The sequence below is a fragment of the Ramularia collo-cygni genome (genome assembly GCF_900074925.1).
Source record: "Ramularia collo-cygni strain URUG2 genome assembly, contig: RCC_scaffold16, whole genome shotgun sequence".
Taxonomy (NCBI): domain Eukaryota; kingdom Fungi; phylum Ascomycota; class Dothideomycetes; order Mycosphaerellales; family Mycosphaerellaceae; genus Ramularia; species Ramularia collo-cygni.
The window spans coordinates 673492-693800 of NW_019716270.1; the positions used below are offsets into that span (position 1 = coordinate 673492).

Consider the following 20309-nt stretch of genomic DNA (forward strand, 5'->3'; position numbering starts at 1 on the left):
GACTGCTCACTGGTCCTCGACTGCTGGGAGCGCGGATTCATTCCTGGAACGCTCCTCATGGCCAACTCCACCGCCCCWCAGCAAACGCAATCCCTCCCACTCCGCACAGCGTCATCGTCATCTGTAAGCTCGTCGCGTGCGGGTTCCATTTCGAAATCATCGACTGGCAAGCCGCAATCGATAAGCACATCTACATCAAACGTACAATTGCACACCCCTCGCTGGGACGCGTCGACGGCCAACGCATCTCCATCGCCATCGGTGTCCAAACGCTCTTCTTTCGCCGACAACTTGAATCTCCGCCACCCAGCTTCGCCGCGAGCACATCGAACTCTGTCGTTCTCCGGCTCGGCGCTGACGGAATTGCTCATGAGTCCCACGAATAAGCCCAACGGGGCCGATGAAAGATTCAAGGGAAAAGACTGGCGCAAGATCCAACTACATGAGATTGTAGACTCCAGCGAGGTTCGCTTCGTGGAGCTGGACACAAGCATTGAAGACACCACCAAGCTCTTGATCCGATCGGGGTCTCCCAATGTGGTTCTCGTGAGGGAGTCAACCAGGACGCAGACAGTGATACAGACCTTTGATTACTCAGATCTCAATGCGTATCTTCTGCTCGTCTTGGGACTATCGCAACCAGATGAGCTTGCCGCAAAATTAGCTGATCGGGCACGGAGCGGCGATGTTATTCCTCTGCGCGATGTGACTGATCATCTTGGTGCGAGGGAGGAGCCGGCGTTTTTGCCACACACAGCGACATTATCGCAGGCGATGGAGGTGCTCGGAGGTGGACACCACCGGGTCGTCGTTTGCAAGGAGGGCACAAGCGAGGCTGTTGGCGTGCTGAGCCAGCTGCGGCTGGTACGGTTCTTCTGGGACAACCATACAAACTTTTCTGCTACCGAGAGGCTATACTCGCTAATGTTGAAGGAGCTGGAAATAGGAGCCAAGGAGGTGATCGCCATCAATGGAGACAAGCCTTTGGCGGACGCTCTGAGGCTCATGCACGCAGAGGGCATAACATCCCTACCTGTGTTGGATGCCCAAGGACACGTCGTCGGCAACATATCTCACGTCGATGTTCGGGTGAGTTTCATATCATGCATCAAAAACTTTCCGCTAATTCTCTCCAGCTGTTGACGGACACATCTGCGATTCCTCTCCTGGGATCTAGCTGTTTGCACTTCATCTCCGTCATTCTCTCCGAGCGCGGTATGCTCGATGGCAAAGATTCTTACCCGGGTATCTCTCTACGAATCTCCGCTCCCTGATTTGGCTAACAACTTTTAGTCTTCCATGTCACGCCCTTCTCGACGCTTGCCCACACCGTTGCAAAGCTCTGCGCCACACGCTCTCACCGCATGTGGATCGTAGACGCACCTTCACCCGGCTCGAGTGTCCCGCCTTCTCCTGGCCTGCACCACGTCTCGCCACCATTCAGCCCATCCAACAGCGCCACCTTCCAACATCAGACCCCTATCACAACCCCGAACCGACATGGTAGTACAGACAACGGGCTAGCTTCTATCCGTCATGCTCCCAATGAGGGTAGCAATGCCAGTGTGGCAGTTCCAGCAGGCACGCTGCCCGGTACAGGCATGAGTGGAAGWTTGTCGGGCGTCGTGTCTCTCACCGACATCCTCAACCTCTTTGCTCGTGCAAGTGGTCTGTCTCCTGGCGATCCGGAGGAAACTCGTCGCCGTCGTAGGCAGTCCAGTAGCTCGAGCGTRCGTCCAAGTATGGAAAGCATGCGGCCTAGTATTGAGGCGCTTAGGCAGAGCGTGGAACTCGGCCGGGCTGAAATGGGAAGGAGTGCTAGCAGCAGCCGTGACCGTGGCAATTCTAGTGCTAGTGCAAGTGGCCGGTGATGGTCCCGTGCGCCTGGTGCGTGGGACGTGATGACCATCCCGTGCGGCTTGGAAGCTGACTGAGGATGAAGAGGATGACCGACGAGGTAGAGTATAGCCTTTCAGCAATTGTTGCATTTTTGTAGGTACATGACAGTCGTGGGGTAGGAGCTGGTCACAGCAGACACGTTTGACTGTTTCGAATGTAAGGTAGCGCTGGCGCTGGTGGTGTAAATTGTTTGCTGCTTCGAGTGAATGGTCCACGGGTCCTTCCTCACCTCACCTCATTTATAAGAAACTTGTCGCGACTTCTCTCTGTGTCCTCAACAACAACAAACTTCTCATCATGGAGGACGGTCGGGAACACAATTCGCACGGCAGGGTTGACCTGACCCTTCTCAGCAAAGGCGGCACCGAGCACTACGTCCACCAGGTTGTAGTCTGCCCTCAATCGCCAGTTCTCTTCGACACATGTGCGGCGCTCAGAGTAAGTGCGAGCTATGTGAATAAGAGATGAACGAGGAAGCTGACTGTTTGACAGAAGGCAGACTGGGAGCCGACTACACTTGTCGCCAAAATCATCAACGCCATAACATTCTGGAACAACAAGGCACAGCACCACTCGATCACCATCGAGGGCGAGGATGTCGCGGTGGCGGCCATGGTGCACTTCTTCTACCACGGCAATTACTATCCGGACAAGTACGGCAAGGACGCGGCCGTGACGATGAAATTCGACAAGGATCTCGAGTTTCACACGAGTGTCTTGAAGGTGGCGGAGGCATACAAGGTCAAGGTGTTGGTGGATTTGGCTCAGAAGTCGATGAAGAAGGCAGGCGGCGGCGAGGAACCCCATCAAGGCGAGCACGCGGATTCCCAGGGACCTGCCGAAGGTGCTCAGGACCGTGTCGACAAGGCTCGTGGAATTCGGGTGATTTGAGGCTGTCTTTGAAGGTCTTCCTGTCGAAGGACATGAATGAGTCAACATGGCGTGTCACATACGACCGCGCTGTGGGTTCACTGGTATGATTGCGTGCGCTACGAAAGGGCGAGCGAAGGCACTCGGGAATCATCTCTCATAGCCAGATGTACCAGTCACAAAATGATTCATCAGCAACTCATGTTAGCTGGAACCAAATTTCAATTCGACGTGGCATGATGTCGAGTTGTATGAAAACGATGCGAACACAGATGTGCAGAGCGTACAAGAATGAACGAACGACTTGTAGCATTTTGATCATCACAGCATCCCTTCGCATCGGAAGTTTTCCTTGTTACACAGAGGCCTGTATTCGCCACAGTCTCGCGTAAGGCTCAGCTTGCTGCCAATGCACGGCCATCTCTACTTTACACTGGAGAGAACTCCGTGATCGTGGAAGATCCCCGATGCAAAGAGTTCTAACCGCTCAACATCAAGATCTGATGGTCGTTAAGAAGTTTTTGTGACTCATCTTGATAGGCGGCGCAGGCGTGGAGATGCTGATGGCAGACGAGGTGTGGATCCCCACATGCCTATAGAGAATGCCTATTGGCATGAAAAGAGTTTCAAAAAGCGAGCTACCTTCCAAATATTATAATTACTGCATCAATCCCTGCGTAAAGGTCACACGACGAGAACAAAATCCTGCATTCTTTCGATAGTGCGAGATAGCCYGCAGGAGAAGCAGCCAATTGATCTGGTTATTTCCATGTAATTCGCTCTTGTAATAGCTATATCATTGGTTATAGATAGAGCTTAGCTGTATCTTGCATGACTGCTAGCCTGGATGAAGACTAGACTAAAACTTAGAGTTTGAGGAGGGCATATAATAATTAGTCGTTTATTGTCCCTTGCTTCCTAATTATCTCTTCCGCATATAAAAAGCAGTAAGTCGTTCGGTTCAACTTGTTTCTACTTCCTCATCTTCTTCGCAACCTTTTAAATCCCGCTTAAATTAAAATAAAGTACTACGAGAGTAGTAAGAATTCTTCTAAGGATGCCTGTACTAGATCAGGTTCGTTATACCACCAAGCTTCATTTACATTTATACTAGCGTCATGGCCTATCATCCTCCATACTCGCCGTCCACTACGGAGTCTGACCGCTCTTACATGTACTGACCAACAAATAGCACAGAGACAATCCTGCGTTTGTTCAAAGTCTCACACGCAAACGCAGCAAACGTCGTATCATAGCTCCTGGCAATTCTATACAAAAGCCCKCTGCTGAAGTTGCTCGCAAGCCATCCTTAGACTTAACTCCCAAGGCTATAACTGCGCCTGATGCTGGTGTCTCCGAGGTCACAACTTCTTTAGCAACCCTGTTCTCTCAAAGCAGCCTTACTCCTTTGCAGGCTGCTGAAGATCTTGCCAGTCAACAAAGAGCTCCTGCTGCGGACATGACAACGGCTCTGTCTCAGCAGCGGCGACTAGATGTAGCTGAAGTAGAACCGCGGCCTAAGTCGCCGGATACGGTACATTCCACGAATATCCAACAAAGAGGACCATTCTATGATGATGTTAGCTCTGGTGATGAATCTACCGATGATGACACTCTAGGGAGGCAGTCGTCTAGGACCGTCGAATCCTCTGCTACCCAATCTGGAAGCATTGGTGCGGCTCCTGGAGGCGTGTCACAAGATACTGGAATGGTTGATGAGGACGTGGAACAAAGCTTGTTTATCCGGGCCAATTCCAGCCGAGCGTCGCAGCAGCCACAAGAAATCCAAGCGCCGACACCAGCGGAGACGCCAGCAGGGCTGACGCAATGGTATGCGGACGATGTTGAGAGAGTGAATGCAAGGCGTGACGAACAGGTTTGTACCCTTTTTGACGAAGCGACCTGGCAAGCAGATGAGCTGACGTTTGCTTATTGTAGGACCCCGACTTCTGTCCCGATCCAGAAGTCACCTCACAACCCGAGGTGGTCAGCAGTGCTCAAAAGGTAGTCGATCGACCAGGGAGGATGCAACAACAGCCCTCACCTCCTCCTAGGAAACGTCATTCGAGCGAGATCAGACGAGAGACGCCTAAGAAGCCCAAGGGAGGACAAATCGATGAGGACGGCAAGCACCCAACGACGATCAAAGGCAAGCGTTTCGTGCTCCTGAAGGAGGATACTCGAAAGCAACGCTGCGACTTGATCAATCACTGCGAAAGTAAATGGAGAAAGTCCATGGCCGAAGTCATCGGTAGGTCTTTGTGGCCAAGATCCCGCGATAAGAATCAAACTCCCCTCGAGCCCAGGGACTGGCCGACTACTTTGCTAGAACAGATGTCCCAGCTTGCGGATTTCACCGCTAGAAGACCAGACATCGCGGCTCTTGCTATCCAGCAGGCTATCAATGAGCGACGTTCCTGGTACGATACCCAGCCTTGGCTCTTGTTTGTGGATGATGCGAAGGCTGCGGTGCAGTTGGCCATGTCTGGTACAGTGGTGATTCCGGTGGAAAAGGACACGAGAGTAGATTCGCCGCTTTTGGAGGTCGTCCGTATCCCACAGGAGTCTGAGCCAACGACTGGTGATCCTGATACTGCGATGTCGTTGGAACAGGACACCTCCGAAGACGAATTGGGCAACGCCAGCTGCCAAGATGATTTGTACGGCTGCACGCCACGACCGCAGCCACGTCCTACGGAGATACTTTCACCTATCCAGCCGTCGACCGCGACGGCTTTTGCCGACATTGTCGATCTGACCATGGATGACGCCAGCGATCAGGATGTGAAGAGGCCTGCGGCCTGGTACAATGGCCAGCCAGCTTCCAACCGAGGTAGTGGCCGCCCAATAAGTCTCGAAATGATCATGAACATTCAAGCTCCCGAGGACTTGTCCAGCTTCACTTTTGCCGACATGTTGAAGATCTACGCGGCGGCAAGAGAGTGGCACATCAAAGCCAATCAAGAGTTATCGTCCGAGGGCCGGAAGCTTGATGATTTCGCGAATCAGTCTCTGGGTTATGTTTTTAGGATTTTTGATCATACTGACGACGTTCAAGGCTGGATTCGAGAGGAGAGGGTTCGAAGAGGAAGCGGTAGCTGAAATTACGAAAGAGAGAGGACATGCAATTGGAAGAGGTGGTCGTCGGCTGCTGAGAAGAGCAACTTAGGAGGAAGAGTACAAGAATGGAACACAATAAAAGCATGGTCATAAGGATAAACATCATAAGGGTAAATTGACATTCCAATCTCAAACAGTACATCTTGTTTTTCAATGCTCATACCTTCACGTTTCCCTTCGCTGCCATCGGCATGAAAGGGGTCTTCAACATGTCGGGGGTATATCTCGCGATCGGAACAGCAATAGCATCAATCGCTGCGTAGGGGTCGGTCCGCAGACCGCTTTTTCGAGTGGCTTCTGCGCTGCGGCCTCGGGAGAGAGGTGGCATGTGACCGTTTTCTTGCTCAGGTGTCGCTCGGTTCGCATATGAAGAGATGATAGATTCCGACAAGGATCTCAGAGTCTCTGCTCGATTCAGATTGGCGACCGGCGGTGCTAACGCAAGGTTCGGGCTTGGATCCCTAGACGCAGATGGCGGGTTGGGTAATTTCTTGTCAAGCTCAAGAGGTGTATTGTTGTTGGAGGGCAGGCTCGCTATTGTTCGGCGTTGTTGTTGCGGTGTCGACAAGCAATTCGCTGGTGACCTCGTGGGCGTTCTAGATTGGTACAGAGAGATGCCTAAGCCAGACGTGGCTCGAGGTCTTCTCTGCGGCGTCGCAGACTTCTCTTTGAGCGGGTGTGTCTCCATACTGTCCGGTGTACCGGGACGATTGGGCCGGTTAGACTGCAAGGTCTTGATGTTGGCGTTCGCGGCCTTGAGGTCACGCCTGTATCCTCGAACATCCAATTTATACAGTATGATCTCCGAAACACAGTGCCTGAGTTCTTTCTCGAGGAACTCGCACCTCTTCTCTGGGTTCTCGCTTCCCGGCTTGGATTTCAGCTTCTCGGCTATAGTAGCTGATGCTTCTTCTTCTRCCTGGGGTGTCCCAGCATGGATGTTCAAAGTAGCCATCTTAGACTGTCGTCGAAGCTCAGCGTGTAGCAGCGTATTGTACTGAACGCGAACGGCCTCTGTGTCAGCTAGTTGCTTCTTTATCCTGCACATTTCGACTTTTGAAACGTTGGTCCTGCGTTCCAACTCGAGCTCCCGGATACAAGCATCTCTCTCGGRGAGGAGTTGCTGCAAGTCCTCTACCTGCCGAGCAAGTGTTTCCAGATCGGCAGATGCGTCACCGATTGTCTCGGCCGCACCATGGGCTGGAGTAACATGGTCAGGCGAATTTGCAGGCTTTGAGTGTCTTACTACCTCGCCCAATTTCTTGATCATGACCAAGTTTCTGTCATGGAGGCCGCGTATCTGCTCGCAAGCCTCATGATAGCCCTCCAGCACATCGATTCGCTGGACATTCGCTGCCAGTAAGGCAGCCTCCAGACTCTGTACTTTGTTCATCATCGCCTTTTCAGCATCTTTGCTCTTCCGTACAATGTCCTTGAGCTGTGCAATTCGACGTTCGCTTTTCTCATTCGTGTCCCTGAAATGATCGCGCTCACGTCGAATGTCGCCAATCTCTGATTGCGTCTTACGGCACAAGCTGAGCTTTCGTTTCAAGGCTTCAGCTTCTGCGTTTGCGGATTCGATTGACGTTCTCCTTTGTACGTCCAACGTCGATTCGAGAGACTGCAGCGATGTTGAAGCGCTTACATCCAGAGATCCGTAAGCTTTGCCATTGATGTGGGAAGTGTCCAAGGTCAGGCCTTGCTTGGATGGTCTCCGCTCTGCAGAGAGATTCACTGAGCAGCTTTCCAAGAAAGCAATGTACGCTCTGTGTGAGTCGACTTCACGATCATGTGATTCCTTCAAAGAGGAGACATGGGCCTCGTGCGATCTGCGCACTGTGGAGATTTGGTGCAGTAGGGCGTTTGAATCGGATCGTAGAAGGGACTGGCCTTGCCATGTCTTGCTGATCGGCTGCACGGATGGGCGAATTTCGGTGCTCTCTCTACCATCAAGAGCAGTGGCACAAGCGTCGGGAAACTTAGACTCCTCATAATAAGGCCCGTGACCGATGTCTGATGTAGCGCAAGATTCTGTGCTCTCCGGCGCTAATGAAGATGGTCCACAAGTTGTGTMTCGTTCGCTTGCAGAAGTACTACTATGTCTCGCGTGCTGAGCCTGGGCCACCACTGCGCGTACATCTATTGCATTACGGGTGGCAACGAGTGTTGGCTGTCGATTGCCATTATGGAAGGTGTATGAGGAATTCTGTGGGCTACTGTGTGAGCGCTCCATCGAGCGACCCGTGGATCCGTGCCTCGATGATGCCGTAATGTCCATGGATGAGCGAGCACCATAAAAAGGCTTTGGCCACACGGGAAGAGATCCTTCCAATTCAACTGGCTCTATACCAGGCGCCTCAGACAAAGGCGTTGGAGGTGCTGTATGGGAGCGCGGTCTGCCTCGTACGGGTTGAGCCTCGCCAGATTGCTGCGAGAGAAAGTGTGCGTTGAGGTGTGGACTCTTGAGAACGTCGTTCATGACAGCCATAAGGGTCGTTGCAGATCTGATAGCGGCATCATGAAGGGCGAAAGAGTTCGTATTGCTATGCTCTGGCTTTTCGAATTCGAGCGGAATCGGCTTCCGCTTCATTTTACTTGATCGCTATCGCGGTCGTCAGCAGGAACGCATCGTATCAGGGGAAGGGCTCTACCTTATCGCTCCGTCCGTAGTCCACTCCTTTGATAGAGATGTATTCGATTGGGATCGGGACTGTTCCAGACGACGCATATTTCCTGTCCACCTTGCTCGAATACGATTGTCCTTTGGACCATGTAAGGAACTTTGTAGACATGCTCAGCCGAACACCAATGGAACACGGTGTCTTACATGCCAGAATGCGCAAGATCGATAAGGTGAATGAAATGTTAACAAAGTCCTCGCGGACGGGAACTAGGATGATGAAGACGCTCCATGGTCTTGGGACTGAGATATCAAGGATTCGGTCGGGTATTGCCGACTATGCATAAGCGCTGGTATGTCCACCCTTCATCTTACTCTGCCAGCTCATGCGCGGCGGCATGCTAACAGGACCACCTGACTGGCGGTGCAGAACTCTTGACGTGACAGAGCGTTCCCTCACGATCGCTTGCGGCTACACTAGCATAAACGGGCGGATCATATCCACATGGCCAGCTTAGAATAGGCATGATGAAACGTGGAGATGCGGCAGTCGAGACGTGGCTGCAGAGAACATACGGGACCAATGGTGGTGAGAATTAGGCGCTGAGCCAGGAGGATCTCGTTTTGTCATATGTGTGTTTTCAAAAGCCCTGGTAAATTCCTATCGGACCCCGTCGAGACGTGACGAGTGTGCCAGAGGAGCTGTCCGCCGGCGTGGACAAATGAGGGATGGCGAAGCACTTGATTTGCGATGTTGTTGTAGGAAATAAGGCAGAGGACAGGAGCTTCAACAGGAAATGGTGACCAGGATCAAAGTTTTACCGGCGCGGGCAATTTCTTCTCGCTTCCAATAACAACAACCACCCTTATTCAAAACCATCCCGAAATCATCTACACCTTTACCAGGCAGAACATCAAGAACTCGATCCATGGTATTGGCTTCAGACCCATCCAAGCATCTGCAATCGGAAAATATGGACTCGAAACCACCCAGGCGAGAAAATCACAGCGATGGCTCCGACGTGGACTCTCGCCGGCCAGAATCATCGAGGAGACGGCGAGACACATCTCGGTCTCGAGATCGTCAGGAACGCAGGCCACGTTCAAATTCCAGAGACGGCTATGCTGATCAGCGACGAAACCGGAAATCCCACGCGGCCGGTTCTGATGAAGAACCATCACATCGTCGAACAACACATCGAAGGGATCGACGAGATCGGTCGGCAGATAGATCCGCCGACGAGGACAGGCGTAGACGAAAACACAGAGACCGCTCCCAACCGCGAGACCATGGAGAGCTTTCACGCCGGCACCGGTCGAGATCTCCGCCTGCTAAAAAGCGAAGAGAAAGGTCGCGTAGTAGATCAAAATCACCAGCAAAGGCGCCAGTACAGAGATCTCGTGCAGCCTTACCGTCGCAAAATGACTCCTTCAGAGGTGAGGTCGCTCCGGGAGAGGCACCGCCGCCTGAGAAGCAGAAGCCCAATTTCAAACCCACCGGTCTTCTTGCAAAGGAAGCAAATACCGTTGCAGGGACTACGACTGTGTTGAAATATCACGAGCCGCCCGAAGGACGCAAGCCATCTTCCAGGGACCAGTGGCGGATGTACATTTTCAAGAAGAAGGATCTGCTTGATACGATATATCTGCACCAGCGGAGCGTATGGTTGATGGGCCGCGATCCCAAAATTACCGATCTTCTGCTCGAGCATCCGAGCATTTCAAAACAGCATGCGGTAATTCAGTTTCGGCACATGACATCCACCAATGAGTATGGTGATAGGACTAGCAAGGTGAAGCCATACCTCATTGATCTAGAGAGCACGAAGGGAACCACACTGAATGGGAAGAAAATTGAGGCAAGCCGATATGTTGAGCTAGTAGATCAGGATGTTCTCGGGTTCGGGGACAGCGAGAGAGAGTATGTCATGATGTTGCCAGTGGCAGACAAGTAGACAAGAGAACATTGATGATGCAAGTATTTTGATCTCCTTCACACTTTAATGTGCTTGTGTTGGCATTAGTTATCCTTCTGAGCGATTTACAACATGTTCACGCTACGTTGGCCACGCAGACGTTGTGCCTGAAAATCCACGATGACGATCTCTTTTTTTGACTGGCAGTTGACTTGAGCGATTTCCCCGAGACGTTTGTTTCGCATCATCAATCCCCGTCTGAAATCAAATCCCCCATTTTCATCATCTCCAATGCAATGACAATAAGCAAGTGGACGAGCAGCTGCTCGTAYGCTGTCTCGAGAATCCACACCTACCGACTTGCCGGCACCCCGTTGCTCGCTTTGCGGAGAGCTGGCTTCGCCCAGCACATCCGACAGCAGTCCTCCAACCACGGCAGAACACCCCAACAGGAAGAAGATCTCAAACGGCCGGAAAAGGCAGCATTGGTGGAAATTGGAGGCTTGCGCAAGATTGATCCAGTCAATCCGCCGAAAAGTACCCTACCACCGCCGCTGAACCTCCCAACCAAGGGGAGTGAGAACATTGCGCTGTATTATTTTCGAACTGGAAGAGCATACGGCAGTTTCTACTGGGTGGGAATTAAGGCTGTTTGGAATAATCGTCGGGCATCCAAAGCGCTCCAAGAGCGGGTCACGAAAGATGCAGGCGCAGCTAGCTTCRAGAGCGTGTCTACGGAGAGGAAGCTTGCACTGCTGAACAGATCAGAGTTTCAGTTGCTGGCGCGCAACAGCTATGATATTGGAAAACTGCCTCTATTCGGATTGCTGGTCTGTTTGTTTGGCGAATGGCTGCCGTTATTGGTGCCGTTCATCCCAGGCGCAGTACCTGGGACATGTCGCATTCCCAAACAGATACGGGGAATGAGAGCCAAAGCAGAGGATCGCAGGCGTGTGAGCTTCCGACGAGGAATCAGTGAGCCTTCCAAGAAAGAAATGCCGGATCCTCAGGAAGACACACCGACTGGACTGGCTCGTGCAGAATGGCCTCTGACWCAACGGAACTACGCGGTATGGATGTTGAAAAAGTTTCGTGACGACCAGCTCTACCATCTGTCCTCGTCACTCAATCTTCACAACCGCATGTGGGATCGTGTACAACTCCCTCCGCCCTCTTTCCTGCTTCGCCGGGCCGTCTCGAAGCACCTTGCGTACCTCACAAGCGATGACAAACTCCTTCTTCGTGATGGAGGGGTGCAGAAGCTGGATGTCGACGAATTGAAGATTGCCTGTGAGGAGCGTGGAATAGATGTACTCGGAAAGCGCGAGGAGACCTTGAGCAATGAACTATCCTGGTGGCTGAAGAGGCAGAAAGAGGATGCAGGCAAAGGATTCGCCATGTTCATCATGCTGTTCAGACGGTTAGCAATGCGTGACTGGGTACAGTTGAATCTGAAAGCTAATCAACCATTACAGACCCAACGCGTGGAAGACCAAACTCCCAGCTGATAGATAATCGCGGACTGTACAGAACTTGCTACACATGTAACTATAGCAGTCTCAACTTATTGCATTCGAAACAACACACGGCTCCTACCGTTGAGGAGTCACGTCAAGGTTGGACGATTTTCAGCCAACGGACTTTTCTGACGGGACATRTTTGTGCTAACGGGATGTTGGGATGTAAGACGAGAATCCGGATATTTGCTGCCCGCCACGATGTGAATGGCAGACGTGCCACGTGCAACGGGCGACGACGTTGGAACTGCGGGACGTTGCAACGGTGAGAGATGTTGGGTATGGTTGTAAGTTGTGGATACGGCCACGACCTCCTACCGAGCTCGTGGATCCACAAGGTCGACACGGTGCATACAGCCTACATGTCTACTCGTTTGAGTCATCCACGGTGGATCAGCACCTCCAGTGGAGCTGTATAGTACCCTGATGACCATCAGTCAACTCCCGAGAGGCTGACTCGCGCATATTTTCTGCGATCATAGATCCCAGCGTACGCAAGTCATCGCCAGACTCATCGGTATCTTCCACAGAGATCTATCGCGATTCGTTTTCGCGAACCGTCCGCATGCCCAGCCTCCGTCGTGGAGGTCGCGCCGATGCGACTGTTCCTTTGCAGCCATTTTACACCTGGGACCACCATATTTGCTTTATCGTCCCTTGCAGTATGCATAATAAGCTAATGCATCTTCAACCAAATTCTGCACACAGCGAAGAGGTCGCTCGGAGAAATGACTGGCTCGAGACGCAAGCTACCGCATGCTGTTTTAGACCTGCAGGCCGCGAGTGGACGGGACTCGGAAAGGGATCCGAAACGGAGAGCTCGGCAGGACTTTTTCGGTATCTCCGTCGTCGTGGGTCGGTGGTAAGCTAGAGATGCTTAGATATGGTGCCCCCTCTAAGAATCCCAGACGACCACTTGCAATCAAAGATGGCTGCATGCACGTTTGTGCAGTGTGCCTGCCAATGGCAGGATGTATGTGTTCCAGAGGACATGTCTTCTCGCTCCTCACTTAAACATCGTCGGTGGCGCTCTGCTGCCGATCGATAGCTCAAGTTTTACTTTGTGCCTCGATATTAGTTTCTGCGCTGGAAGTCGTCTAGAAACCCCTGAACACTGTGTCGACGATACGCGTGCCTCGTCTACCCTTCGTGCATGACTTGCCATTGAATTGTTTGGGCGAGCGCGAGAGGAGATGTGTTGTTAACCTTTGCAACGCCTCTCCTGCAGACTTCTTCCTGCTCGTCTGTGCCGTGTGTCCCTGACACGAGCATTAGCCTGGAGGCCAGCAAACGATCAAACGATGGACTCTCCACTCCGACACTCTCTCGGCACTACTAATGCACCTCCACTAAACGATAGCCCGCGGATAATCCCCAGCGCGCGCTCGTCCTCGCGAGGCTTTCAGAATAATGCAGGTGCAAGCAACAGCCCGCCCTCGAACGGCATGACTGGACAACGAACTCGCGCGGGAGCTGCATCGGCAGCTGGACCAGGGACTGGAACAGACAGCCCTCCGCGCACACCACCGCCACGACACGCTCGCGGCGCAAAAGGCAAACAGAGGCGTGTCGAACAAGTGACTGAGGAGGACGAGTCCGACAATCCACGCCATTCGCATGGCCTGAGCTGGAACTCAAACACACGCGACTCTGTCGTCGACAATCTTCTCTTCTCCCTGGACAACATTGCACGAGGGGAAAGCGAGGGGGATGCGCAGGACGACGACCGCCACCGCTTCCTCAATTCACTGACGACGAGCGCCTTCACCATGTCTGGAACGGGGCGTCCGCGCGGGCATACGCACTCTTCATCGGCTTCGGACTACACAGCATCACCAGGGAGCGATTTTTCAGCGACTCCCAAGGGACGACGCAGTAACAGCAGCACGAACTTCTCCCTTCATACGGCACGAAGAGCGAATGGAAACGGAAGAGTCAATGGCATCCCCGAGGCACAGAGCGAGTCCTACAACCCTCCAGACATTCGCCGGGAGGACAAGAGCAGCATACAGCAAGCCTTTGGCTCTGCGCTTGAGGGCAGCAGAGCTGCTTGGAATGGGAAATCTGCGAGCATGGACAGCCTGCACCTGAACGCGGATGGCACGTCAGTGTTGACACGCGGCCGTCCGGTCCCCTCTGTGCACAGCACGTACGATGCAGTCCTCGACGCCGATGCGGCACCCGAGCCGATAGTCGCAGCAGGTCCTCGCAAAATGGAGAACCCAAACGGAACTGGGCCGGTCTACGTCAACCAACCGTCAAAGTCCCAACCACTGTCCAAATCCGGTACCATTCGGAAAGTTACAACGCAGACGGATCTGCGATCGGCTAACAGCACGCAAAGTTCCCTGATACCGCAGGACATCAGGAACCAGGCGGCGGATTTTGTTCGGACCAGCAGCATGCGTGGTTCCGCGAACGATCATCCCGTTTCCGTGCAAACCTACGCTGCGCCAAGCCCAGACGTGACCCGGAGACGAGAGCCGTCTCCTGCTCGTGATAAGCCTGGCTTCTTCAAACGAGTTTTTGGCGGCGCCTCTTCTCGCGCTGTGTCGAGCCCAGTAGAGCGGCCCATGTCCAAACAAGTCGTGCAACATCCTGGTGACATGCCTGATGCAACGATCCGTTCCACATCGCAAGCCTCYGCGGGCACCCAGGTCAAGAACGAGACGAAGCAAACAGCACCTGCTATGGCCTCGCATCCTCCACCTAGCTTGAACAAGAAGCCCTCCTCCTTCTTCCGACGAAGAAAGAAGTCGGCGTCGGACTCCATTGCACCGCCACCGCTACCGCTCCCTCCGAAAGCCAATGTCAGTGTCAACTTGGTTCCCAGTAACAAAATCGCGGAACCCAGCCCGTCGATTAGCAGTCTGCGAAAAGTAATGGATCCGTTCCTAACACAGGAGTCTCAGTTGACCCCTACAACAACACAGCAAGAAGAAGTGACCCGACAGACAAGCAGTACAAATACTGAGAATTCCGAAGACCTGAATCTTTTCCACTCCGGATACACCCCACCAGCAGATTCATCGCTCAACCTGCGTCATCCACTTTCCCGTGAACAATCCATGGCGCAGATATCGGACCCCGAAGTCAGCCCAGTACCAAAGATGAAACTCAAAAAGCGGAGGCCAAACTCTGCTGAAACATCAAAAGCCCAATCAGGCGACGTCAATGGTTACATCCAAGATCCCAGCAGTCAAACTTCGGTCGGGACCCTTCAAGACCAAGCCAACGCTCGCGTCAAAGTCTCCCCCATTTCCACCATCTTCCCCGCAGACGCGAGACATGCCGATTTTGGTAGTCGCCCCAGTACTGGTGATCGAATAATCGCATCCCTCGAGAGCAGTCCAGTTGGTGACGCGGGACAGGATATGAGAGATTTCAGCGCCGGGACCAATGTTAGCTTGGAATTAAACGACGAGCCATGGGGTGTGGTATCGCAAGCCGCGCCTGTTCCGCGACCGGTTTCGAAGAAGTCCGAACGCCTGTTACTTCGACCGACGACATCAGAGGAGTGCATACAGAAGAGCGTCGATGCGAAGATCTCGCCGTGGCAGAGCGCCGCGACCACTCCGATCATCTCCAGCGATTCAATCGATCCTCCAGCTGCCGACCCCGCTGCTAATGGTCTGACGCTTCCCGTCGTGCAGGTCGATGGTGGGAACATCTTATCAAGAGAGACGAGCAATTCTTCCATGGTGAAGATTCCCACAATGTTGGTCGATGATGGAGCCGAATACAGAGCGCGCGCTCGCAAGATCTTTGAGGGAGATGAAGAGGATGTTGTCAAGGCAGAGGCCGCCGCCTGGATGGGCGAGAGAAACCTGCTGAGCGCCAGGACATTGGAAGCGTACATGCAACTCTTCGACTTCTCTGGGATGAACATTCTCACTTCGCTGAGAATGCTCTGCAATAAGTTGGTGTTGAGGGGTGAGACACAACAGTTTGATCGGATCATCACGGCGCTGTCGTCACGATGGTGCGAGTGCAATCCCAACCATGGCTTCAAGGCGCAAGATGTGATTCACTGCATTTGCTACTCGCTGATCCTCCTCAACACCGACCTGCATCTGGCTGATATCGGAGAGAAGATGTCACGCAGCGCATATGTCAAAAACACACTGCCAACGATCAAGCGCGTCGTCAGCGATGCTGCGCCAAACGCCTTTGATGATACCTTGCGCCCGCACACAACGCAGAATATACGGCCTCCAATGCCGTGGAGTGATTCGAACTCGCCCATGCCTTCGCCTTCACCTATACCATCGCCAATGTCGCCGATGTCTGACATATCGTCGGAGCGCCCAGATTCGTTTGGCATCGAGCCGAGCACACTGGCCGCGGTCAATACCAACGTCAAACGACTGTCAATCAGACCAGGCGTCTTGCGGAATGATTCCGATGCGCCAGACTCTGCGACTTTCAACGCATCCAACATGCTCGTGAACAACCCTTGGATGGGCACCATGCGAGCTTGGGAAGCGGAAGTTGAGACTGTGTTGAAGCACTTCTTCACATCTATCAAAGCCGATCCTCTTCCTCTGCATGGCGCTATCGTAACAGATCTTCCGCTGGGAACCAACCGCAACTTGTCGGTCGTGGATCTGGCCGGTAGTGTGAGGCGGTCGGGATCCATCATCAGCAAGGCTCCTTCGGATACCATGTCGTACCGCTCCAAAGGTGGAATGCGATCCATGACCATGGGATGGCAAGCTCGAAATAATCGACCTCGACCAAAGATCTACCCCGCCAGCACGATTGGGTCGTCGAGAACGAGCTTCGATGATGCGAGTGGTTTCTGGTCACCTGCGCAGAGCAGCAAGTATTCATTTAACAAAACGCTTACTTCTGCTTCGGTTGCTAGTCTTGGGTACGCGGATCCTTTCAAGCACTCGATTGGATTTGCCAACGCTCTTTCCGAAGCCATCATCCGGGAGGAGAACACAAGTACTGGAGATATGGAAAACATTTCCATTCCAGGCGGACTCTTGGAGGATGAAAGTCTAGCACTGGAAGGTGCGCCGTGGGCGAAAGAAGGCTTGGTCAAGCACAAGCATCACCTGGAAACTCCATCTCGAAAAGCCAAGGAAAGAAGCTGGAACGACTGCTTTGCCGTCGTCAGCAAAGGCAAGCTTACCCTCTTTGCCTTTAACACTTCCACCAAATCACAATCATCGGCGAGGAAGCCTTTCTACAAGAGCGGCAAGGCTGCCAGCGTCACTGGTGCCCGAGTCGGCGGTGGTGATTGGATGGAGAATGCCGAGCAATTGGACGTGTTTGTCCTCCGACAGACTATCGCCTCAACACTGCCACCGCCTGGATATAGCAAGACTAGACCACATGTATGGGCGTTGAGTCTACCTTCTGGAGCTGTCCATCTGTTTCAAGTCGGTACTCCGGACATCGCCGAGGAGTTCATCACTGCTGCCAACTACTGGTCTGCTCGTCTGAGCAAAGAGCCACTGTCGGGTGGTGTCTCCAACGTTGAATATGGCTGGTCCGAAAAGATCATCAATCCCGCTTTGCTGGAGCGCGCAGAAACTCCAAGCTCCCCGCCAATCTCAACGCAGAACCGCCCGATGGGCCACACACCTAGTTTGTCCACTGAGCGTGCTAGAGGGAGCCTACAATCTTCCATCAGAGGTAGCTTTGACACTGGGTTTGGGAGTATGAAGTCCAAACTCCCCGGTGACAAGGCTCACATTCTTGAATGGCAGCCTCCTAGTCAGTCGATGATGGCTAGTCAGTTGTTGGAGGTTGATCAGTTGAGGCAGCTTACTGCCTATGTTGCGGAGAGTGAAGCCGAGTTGCAGACTCATCAGGAGTTGAAGCATGCTATTGAACTTGCTGTAAGTCACACTCTTCTTGGGAGTGCGCGACTTTTGGAGACAATTACTAACGTGGTTTCGATGACAGTTTTCCCCGCGCCACCCGAACCRTGTTAAAGCCATGGCCAACTGGCAGCGCAAATCTGATTATTTGCTCCGCGAGACTATAAAGTTCAGGACGTATATAGATAGTTTGACAGCCGCGAATGCGGCCAAGGAGGCGCTTTATGCGAGGAAGAGTGAGGGGAGACCGCTCTCGCCTGTTGTTAAGGACGACGACGAGGGCAACTTGATCGCAAAAGTGCTACCACGGGTTATTTACACCTCTGGATAGTGTGCGGTGGTTTGATGACTAGATTTGGAGGAGATGGCTTGAATGAAAGAGATGACAATGTCCTGTATGATTGGCTTTGGGTTCTGATGTTTGGGTAGCCGCGCGAAGAGCGTTGAAGGCTTTTGAATGGCAAGAAACTGGGTGATATGAGAGATGATTGATCGTGTATACCCGAGCGGCGGCGATCATTTCCAGGGAATATGGTTTTGTAATATACATACAGAGATGGTGACGAACACAGATGGTTGGCGTTTGGATCTTTACTCGCCTCGAGGTCTTGGATCAAGTACCTTACCATGTGATGAGTTTCCACCTGACTTGCTCCCACGTGAGCTGCTCAGCAGGCAAGATAGGTGATTCGTCAACGTGTCCTGATTTGTGAGGTTTGTGCAAGTAGGTTTGTCTTGTCTCGTACTCCAGTTTCCTGTCCGTCCCGTTCTTGATCAGCCCCGCAATTCCATCGAAGCTGCCGCCGCCGCTGTAACCTCACGTCCCTCAATAACATCAACATCAACATTCGGCAATAACCAACATCACCCTTCCGGAAGACATTTCACTGAACCACATCAAACAAGCGAGCGAGGGAGAAAGAACCGACGCTCCGAGAAAGGAAAGAAGAACATCATCTACCAAAAAGGAGCGCGCGACGGAGCGACATGATTCTCGGCTCCTACAGAAATCCACCTTATAAATCCCACCGGTCACCTAGGCAAGATTCTGCTTCTGTTAGTCCGCCTCCAGCTCCAGGCCAGGAATATTCTTCTCCAAACTCATCACCGAAGCGGAAAAGGATTGAGGAACTTCCTGGAAGTGGATTGAGAGTTGAAACGGGCTTTGGGAGTGGTGGTCCGGATGCTCTGTTGAGACATGGCGGTGAGAATAGTCCGAGGACCAAAGTCGCTGCCAAATTGGAGGATTTGGAAATTCATCAGCAGGGAGTATCTTCGCAGTCACCGAGGAAGAGGGTGAAGCGGGATGCTGTGGGGAGAAGTGAGGTGGTGACGCCTTTGCAGCGGCGAGAACCGGAGAGGGAGATTCCGGAGAGTGGGAACGCGAATGGGATGTTGGAGATTGGAGAGACTCCGCAGGTTGATGGAGAGGAAATGGGCGTATCGTCAGCACCATCGATCTTGGCTTCTTCGTCACCACCTGCTTCGCCTACGGACCTTCAAGCGTTGAGGAAGTCTTTTGGGATGACAGATACTGGACGAACATCCTCTTCTTTGTTGCATCATAAAAGAATGCCTTCTCCTCCTCCACCAACTCCTCGGGCACCATCGTCATTGGCAACAACAATCTCCCTGAAAGAATCCTCAACTTTCGCGCCCTCACTTCCACACGTCAATCTCTCCAGTTTGACATGGCAGGACAATGAGATTACAGGCCACGAACTCGATCCGACGAGTCCGGATGATGATGGGGAAGGGATCAATGGGGTGGGATTCCGACCTACGGCTGCGATGGCTTGGGCCAGGAGTCAAAAGCGGAGGATGCAAGTCGAAGGATGGAAGAATCGGGAGGCGAGAGAGGCAAGGGATCGGAGGAGAGAGAGGAGAAGGGGTACGGAGGGGGGGTCTTCAGGTGGAGAGAGGGAGGAAATGCGTGGGAGGCGAGTGAGATTTGAGGGAGAGGGTTAGTCAGGATTGGGGCATAGGACAAGGGTTGTGATGGCAGATTACAGAATGCTGTGGCGTGGGCGGAAGTCGATGTGATTTATTTATACGTCCGGTCTGTTTTGAAGATGAAGATGAGTTATGATTGGTATGGCTTTGAGACGGCTTTATTATGAAATATGAATTCTATTGACTTGCTGCAACGACTTCGAGATGAGAGTTTATTTCCGGATCAAATTGCACTGAACAACGCGACTGGGATTTAAGCCACAGGTATGGGCAAGACTTGAACGAATAGCATCTCTTTGCGTCGCAGGATTTTGAAATCCATGAAGTCTCCTCGAGCACCCTGGCGCTCATACGTTGGACGCGAAATCGATTCCTGCAAAATATGCACGAAAGTGGACTTTGAGATACCTTGTGGAGAATGACTTCCAAGACCATTGGATGTACTATTTGCCATTCTGAACTTTTCACTTGGTCTTGTAGCATCAGCGTGTACAATTTCATTCCAACAGACTTAAGTGATCAAATCATGACATTGCTCCTCAACAAGAGACCGTGGCTCGGAGTGAGTATCTCGAAATTC

At 52.6% G+C, this 20309-nt stretch overlaps 8 protein-coding genes; 7 read left to right on the forward strand and 1 right to left on the reverse strand.

The window, feature by feature from the left end:
- Positions 1 to 57: 57 nt before the first annotated feature.
- Positions 58 to 1871, forward strand: RCC_09140 (related to CBS-domain protein Sds23p; the record flags this gene model as incomplete). XM_023774382.1 has 3 exons in its annotated part: positions 58 to 1089; positions 1137 to 1245; positions 1294 to 1871. The coding sequence occupies 3 exons, from the start codon at positions 58 to 60 to the stop codon at positions 1869 to 1871; spliced, it is 1719 nt and encodes a 572-aa protein (XP_023630150.1).
- Positions 1872 to 2196: 325 nt separating this feature from the next.
- RCC_09141 (uncharacterized protein) lies at positions 2197 to 2790 on the forward strand (the record flags this gene model as incomplete). XM_023774383.1 has 2 exons in its annotated part: positions 2197 to 2337; positions 2392 to 2790. The coding sequence occupies 2 exons, from the start codon at positions 2197 to 2199 to the stop codon at positions 2788 to 2790; spliced, it is 540 nt and encodes a 179-aa protein (XP_023630151.1).
- Positions 2791 to 3826: 1036 nt separating this feature from the next.
- On the forward strand, positions 3827 to 5871 carry RCC_09142 (uncharacterized protein; the record flags this gene model as incomplete). XM_023774384.1 has 3 exons in its annotated part: positions 3827 to 3844; positions 3962 to 4645; positions 4708 to 5871. The coding sequence occupies 3 exons, from the start codon at positions 3827 to 3829 to the stop codon at positions 5869 to 5871; spliced, it is 1866 nt and encodes a 621-aa protein (XP_023630152.1).
- A 175-nt stretch (positions 5872 to 6046) lies between these two features.
- On the reverse strand, positions 6047 to 8681 carry RCC_09143 (uncharacterized protein; the record flags this gene model as incomplete). XM_023774385.1 has 2 exons in its annotated part: positions 6047 to 8491; positions 8541 to 8681. The coding sequence occupies 2 exons, from the start codon at positions 8679 to 8681 to the stop codon at positions 6047 to 6049; spliced, it is 2586 nt and encodes an 861-aa protein (XP_023630153.1).
- Positions 8682 to 9483: 802 nt separating this feature from the next.
- Positions 9484 to 10464, forward strand: RCC_09144 (related to PML1 Subunit of the RES complex, which is required for nuclear retention of unspliced pre-mRNAs; the record flags this gene model as incomplete). The annotated part of the gene is made up of 1 exon (XM_023774386.1): positions 9484 to 10464. The coding sequence occupies one exon, from the start codon at positions 9484 to 9486 to the stop codon at positions 10462 to 10464; it is 981 nt and encodes a 326-aa protein (XP_023630154.1).
- A 257-nt stretch (positions 10465 to 10721) lies between these two features.
- Positions 10722 to 11940, forward strand: RCC_09145 (uncharacterized protein; the record flags this gene model as incomplete). XM_023774387.1 has 2 exons in its annotated part: positions 10722 to 11845; positions 11901 to 11940. 2 exons carry the CDS (start codon positions 10722 to 10724, stop codon positions 11938 to 11940), a joined length of 1164 nt encoding a protein of 387 aa, XP_023630155.1.
- Positions 11941 to 13243: 1303 nt separating this feature from the next.
- On the forward strand, positions 13244 to 18107 carry RCC_09146 (uncharacterized protein; the record flags this gene model as incomplete). XM_023774388.1 has 2 exons in its annotated part: positions 13244 to 17794; positions 17862 to 18107. The coding sequence occupies 2 exons, from the start codon at positions 13244 to 13246 to the stop codon at positions 18105 to 18107; spliced, it is 4797 nt and encodes a 1598-aa protein (XP_023630156.1).
- Positions 18108 to 18763: 656 nt separating this feature from the next.
- On the forward strand, positions 18764 to 19744 carry RCC_09147 (uncharacterized protein; the record flags this gene model as incomplete). The annotated part of the gene is made up of 1 exon (XM_023774389.1): positions 18764 to 19744. The coding sequence occupies one exon, from the start codon at positions 18764 to 18766 to the stop codon at positions 19742 to 19744; it is 981 nt and encodes a 326-aa protein (XP_023630157.1).
- Between the last annotated feature and the right edge of the window lie 565 nt (positions 19745 to 20309).